At 65.7% G+C, this 5,229-nt stretch overlaps 1 protein-coding gene across 2 annotated transcripts; it reads right to left on the reverse strand.

Annotated features, from left to right (window-relative positions):
- Positions 1-233: 233 nt before the first annotated feature.
- On the reverse strand, positions 234-4,101 carry LOC132347556 (proline-rich protein HaeIII subfamily 1-like). Of its 2 annotated transcripts, none has more exons than XM_059894178.1 (2): positions 4,036-4,101; positions 234-2,945 (listed from the first exon to the last, which is right to left on the reverse strand). In XM_059894178.1, exon 2 carries the CDS (start codon positions 2,339-2,341, stop codon positions 1,331-1,333), a length of 1,011 nt encoding a protein of 336 aa, XP_059750161.1. In that variant the 5' UTR covers positions 2,342-2,945; positions 4,036-4,101; the 3' UTR covers positions 234-1,330. The 2 variants fall into 2 exon arrangements, with proteins under 2 accessions (XP_059750161.1, XP_059750150.1); XM_059894167.1 differs by lacking the exon at positions 4,036-4,101 and adding an exon at positions 3,303-3,336.
- Positions 4,102-5,229: the final 1,128 nt, after the last annotated feature.

A 5,229-nucleotide genomic window follows, 5' to 3' on the forward strand; every position in this document is an offset into this window, starting at 1 on the left:
CACACGATTAGAAGCATCTGCAAATCCCGACTCTGCGGGATGCCTTCAAGGACACCAAGCAGGGGTGATCCTGCGGCACCTCGTGGCCTCTCTTGGCGTGGTGGGTGCAGAGTGAGCGCCGGGTGTGCAGTTGGCCTGGGGCGGCCGTAACAGAGTGCCACAGACCCGGGGCTTATACAATAGAAGTTAGTTTCCTCCCAGTCCTGGAGGCTGGAAGTCTGAGATCAGGGTTCTTGTGAGGCCTCTCTCCTCCGAGTGCAGAGGGCTGTCTCCCCATGTCCTCCCGGGGTCTGTGTCCTGATCTCCTCTTCTTATAGGGACACCAGTCAGATTGGATCAGAGCTCACCCCATCGGCCTCATTTTACCTTAATCCCCTCTGTAAAGGCCCCATCTCCAAACACAGTCACATTCCGAGGTTCTGGGGGTCAGAGTTTCAACATATGAATCTGGGGAAACACAGCTCAGCACAACAGGGGGTTAGTGTGCAGCCCCTCCAAGGAGGGAAGGCGTCCAGGTGGCCTGGAGGTGTCAAGACACAGGTGAGAAGTGGGACGTTTATACAACCCGTCATTCTTGCAAAGGCCCCAGTAAAAATCCATAGTTACAGAAGCATACGCTGCAGATCACACGTGCTCATGTTCTACATGTAAGTATCGAGTTTTGTGCACAAGGAGAAAACACCGAGGAAAGCGAGTTGGAGTGACACCTGGGGACTCGGGACATTGGTAGAGGGAGGGGGCAGTATGGGCCACCCACACGGTCACGCGAAATGATTTGGGCACACGTGTCTCTGTGAAGAACAAATACATTAAAATGCCATTTACAAGAAGAGAGAGGGCAGATGCATGGGGTCCAAGAGGTGACCGAGGTGGAGGCCCTGGTCTCTGCGTGGGGTCCCAGTGGGGGCTGGTCTGTACATGGGGTCACGGTGGGGGCCCTGGTCTGGCTGTGGGGTCCCGGTGGGGACTGGTCTGTCTCTGGGGTCCCGGTGGGGGCCCTGGTCTTCCCATGGAGTCCGATGGGGCCCTGGTCTGTTTGTGGGGTCCCGGTGGGGGCCCTGGTAGCACCGTGCTGTCTCAGTGCTGGCTTGTTTACCTGGGTATCCCGGTGGGGTCCCTGGTCTGTCTGTGAGGTCATGGTGGGGACTGGCCTGTCTGTAGGGTCCCAGGGGGGGCTGATCTGTCGTGGGGTCCAGGTGGGGACCCTGGTCTCTCCTTGGGTCCCTGTGGGGGCCCTGGTCTGTCAATGGGGTCCCGGTGGGGGCTTGTTGGTCTGTGGGATTCCGGTGGGGGCCCTGGTCTGTCCGTGGGGTCCTGGTGGGGGCCCTGGTCAGATTGTGGGATCCCTGTGGGGGCCCTGGTCTGTCTGTGGGGTCCTGGTGGGGGCCATGGTCTGTCTGTGGGGTTCCGGTGGGGGCCCTGGTCTGTCTGTTGGGTCCCGGTGGGGGTCCTGGTCTGTCTGTGGGATCCCCGTGGTGGCCCTGGTCTGTCTTTGGTGTCCTGGTGGGGGCCCTGGTCTGTCCGTGGCGTCCCGGTGGGGGCCCTGGACTGTTGTGGGGTCCCGGTGGGGGCTCTGCTCTGTCTGTGGGGTCCCATTGGGGGCCCTGGTCAGTGTGTGGGGTCCCGGTGTGGGCCCTGGTCTGACTTTTGGGTCCCGGTGGGGGCCCTGGTCTGTCCGTGGGGTCCTGGTGGGGACTGGTCTGTCTCTGGGGTCCCAGTGAGGGCCCTGGTCTGTCTGTGGGGTCCCAGTGGGGCTGGCCTGTCCTTGGGATCCCGGTGGGGGCCCTGTTCTGGCTGTGGGGTCCTGGTGGGGGCCCTGTTCTGTCTGTTGGCTCCCGGTGGGGACTGGCCTGTCTGTGGGGTCCCAGTCTCTCTGTGGGGTCCCGGTGGGGCCCTGGTCTGTCCATGGGGTCCCAGTGGGGTCCCTGGTCTCTCCGTGGGGTCCTGGTGGGCGCCGTGCTGTGTCTCTTGGGGCCAAGTGGGGACCATGGTCTGTTCGTGGGGTCCCGGTGGGGGCCCTGGTCTGTTCGTGGGGTCCCGGTGGCGGCCCTGGTCTCTTCGTCAGGTCCCGGTGGTGACTAGTCTGTCTGTGGGGTCCCCGTGGGGACTGGCCTGTCTCTTGGGTCCCGGTGGCGGCTGGTCTGTCCGTGGGTTCCCAGTTGGCTCTGGTCTGTCCTTGGGGTCCTGGTGGAGGCCCTGATCTGTCCATGGGGCCCTGGTGGAAGCCCTGGTCTGTCCATGTGTCCTGGTTGAGGCCCTGGTCTGTCCGTGGTGCCCGGTGGGGGCCCTCATCACTCTTTGAGGTCCCGGTGGGTGCCGTGGTCTGTCCCTGGGTTTCCATGGTGCCTGTCTCCTCGCTTTGGCCCCCGGTGTGTCCGTCCCTAGTGGGGTCACTGTGAGGATGACACACCCACCTGGGTGGGTGTCATTTGCTCCATTCCACAGGGAGGCCTGTGAAGGGCTGGGAGCTGGCCAGCGTGCGGGCCTCCCCACCAGCCTGGGTCTTCAGTGGACGCCAGCACCAGGCCAGCTGCCCCAGGGGACTAGGTCATACTCTGGACGTGGTCTCCGTTCCCAGGCAGCGCGGGGGAGCAGCCAGCAGGACCACTCATGCTCCCTCCTCCCCAAGGAGTAACCCTGGACGGGCCCTTTAACGAGAAACCTGCCCCCAGGAGCAGCCCTTTCCGTCTGGCCCGTCGGGTCTGTGCCGGGGTCAGCAGCAGGAGCTCAGGGACGGCCAGGGTGTCTGTCTGTCCATGAAGGGGTTTGGCACAGGGTAGATCTGTCCCCAGTCTGTATGGACGAGCCCAGCGGTTTCTGGAGTGCGAGCCAGTGGGTGGGTGGTCTGGGGAGGGGAGGTGTCCTAGAATGTGGAATTGGTGTTCTGTTTTCTCGCAAAGGAACAGTGTGATCACGGTGCCCGTCTTGGCTGTGGGTTCCCTCACCTGTGAGAAACGAGGGGTCGGGAGGGCTGACGTCTTCTCTCCCTCCTGAGAGAGAGGCCTGGTGTGAACCGCACGGGGCCACCGCCTCACCGCCCGCAGCCCGCTCCCCTTCCAGGGCCACGGTGGGCACCCCCCGACCCCTCCGGCCGGCTCCCCCTCCCTCCCCACCCATCCCCCTCCACCAAAACCAGGACACACCAGCAAGCCATTCCTCACGTCCTGTTAACACCAGAGGGGCCACTGGGCCCCCCGGGACGTCACACGTGGTCCCCAGCAGGCAAGGTGACCTCGAGGGAGCAAGGGTCCCCAGCACTGCGCCCCACACAGGCAGGCAGGCTTCGGGCCACGGGGTCTCACCCTGTCCTGCGGAGGTGCCTACAGGACCCCAGGTCCTCCGTGGGCAGGTGCCAGCGTTTCCCAGTGTCCTGCTGAGCAGGTGTCCAGACCGTGGCCACACAGAGCCCCCGGAGGAAGCAGCTACAGCAGGGGCCTGCGGCAGGACCCACGTTCGTGTGGGCAGAGCTCTCCCCCAGGAAAGGGGCTGAGGTGGGGGGGCCACTGCAGCCCTCGGCCTATGGCAGGGGAGGGGCCAGCTGCGCTCTGAGAATCGGGGGTGGGGGGCCGGAGACGCCGGGGGTGGAGGAGGTGGCCCTGGAGGGCTCTGGGCTGAGTGTTTGGGGGGCGGTGAGTGGAGGACTGCGGGGCCGCTGGCTGGGCTGGTTGGCGGGTGTTGGGCAGTTGCGACCACCTGGCAGAGAAGGGCGAGCTCAGCCGTGGTCTCACTGGGAAGGCGGTGTGGAGGGGCTGCTGCGTCCTGGGGGGCTGGGGCCTGGGGGGACGGTCAGCCTGAAGCCTCAGAAGCAACGTCTGAGCTCCAGGCCTCACTGAGCGGGGTTTCTCCCTAGAGGCGGCTCTGGTCACGCCCAAGGACAGAGCACGGGGTGGGGCCCTCAGCTCTCGGGATGCAGCTCGACCCCGGGGCTCCTGGCAGCATGGGGGGAGGCCTCTGGGCAAGCACCCCAACCTGCCCCAAGGTAGAATGGAAACACAGAACTTTGAACTGCTCTGACGTAAGCAGATAGACGCCCACCTTCCACGGCAGGTTGGAGGTGGTGCCGGGGCTCTGGTCCCTGGGGGTCCCCACCCGGGCAAGGCCTGTGGGAAGACAGGAGAGGGTCCTTTTTCTGGTGGGATGCATGCAGTCCCGCCTTCCTTTGCCGGGTGGATTGGAGCGCAGGTGCAGATCTGCAAACAAAGGTGCGGTCGGCCAGGCCGGCTTAACCCTTCCCTGGGGTGGGGCAGAGCAGTGGGGGCAGAGGCCAGCGGGGCCAGCGGTGCTTTGCCCTGGGCGCCCGGCCACGCGCCCTCAGTGGGGATAGTGGAGCTGCACCCGAGCCCTGGCCGAGCAGCCATCTGCCACCCCCACCCGGGCCCGCCCCTCGGTGGTCCTGCTGGTGAACAATGCGGGCGGGAGCAAGCGCCCTGCGGTGGCCTCCCTGTGGAGAGCGCCCCTCCCAGGGTAGGGAGGGCGCGGCTGGGCGGGGAGCTTTGTGTAAGGAAACCCGAGCCCAGCCAGGTGCCCAGGTGCCCAGGTGCGGGGGCGGGGCTGGGTCTCCGCTCAGGCTCCGGACGGCGCGCAGGAGGGGCGGGAGGGGAAGGGGACTTCCGAGCGGCCGAGGTTCCCCCCAACCCCTGCGAGGCCCCTCCCTCGAGCGCAGCCCCGCACCCGTGAACCGCAGGGGGCTTGGAGCAGGGCAAGCAAACATTGGCTCCTCGGGGACCATCCTTTTGGCCCCGTCACCAAGTCAGTCTCGGAGAGGGTTCCCAGAAAAGGTCAGACCTTTAGGTTGAAGGGGCTTTGCTGGTGGAGTGTCCTGGCTCCCCCTCCGCCCCCCTTCCCAGCCCTCTGTGGATCCTGGGGCCCCTCACAGGCCCTGGGCCCCCCGGCCCTCTCCAGTGTCCAGAGCCGTGGGTCCTGCTGGGACCTCGGGAGGGTCCCAGGCGCACGGGACACCCTGAGCCTGACTGTAGGAGCATCTCCCAGGGGGTCTGGGGACCACGGGGGCTTCTTGGAGACAGGACCCCTCCAGCCCCGCGTGGCCCACCCCAGGGGTGTAGCACAGCCACCGGGCCCAGGTTCAAACCACTGTGACCCGGGGAGGTCCAGACTCTTCTGTCACAGGAGTCAAGGGAAGCCTTTGGGACGAGTGGCCGCAGGCATTAGGGGGAAGGGGGTGGGGTCTCCTGAGGCTCTCGGTGCCCTCTGGGCACAGCCCACACCCCC

This window comes from Balaenoptera ricei, chromosome 1 (assembly GCF_028023285.1).
Source record: "Balaenoptera ricei isolate mBalRic1 chromosome 1, mBalRic1.hap2, whole genome shotgun sequence".
Taxonomy (NCBI): domain Eukaryota; kingdom Metazoa; phylum Chordata; class Mammalia; order Artiodactyla; family Balaenopteridae; genus Balaenoptera; species Balaenoptera ricei.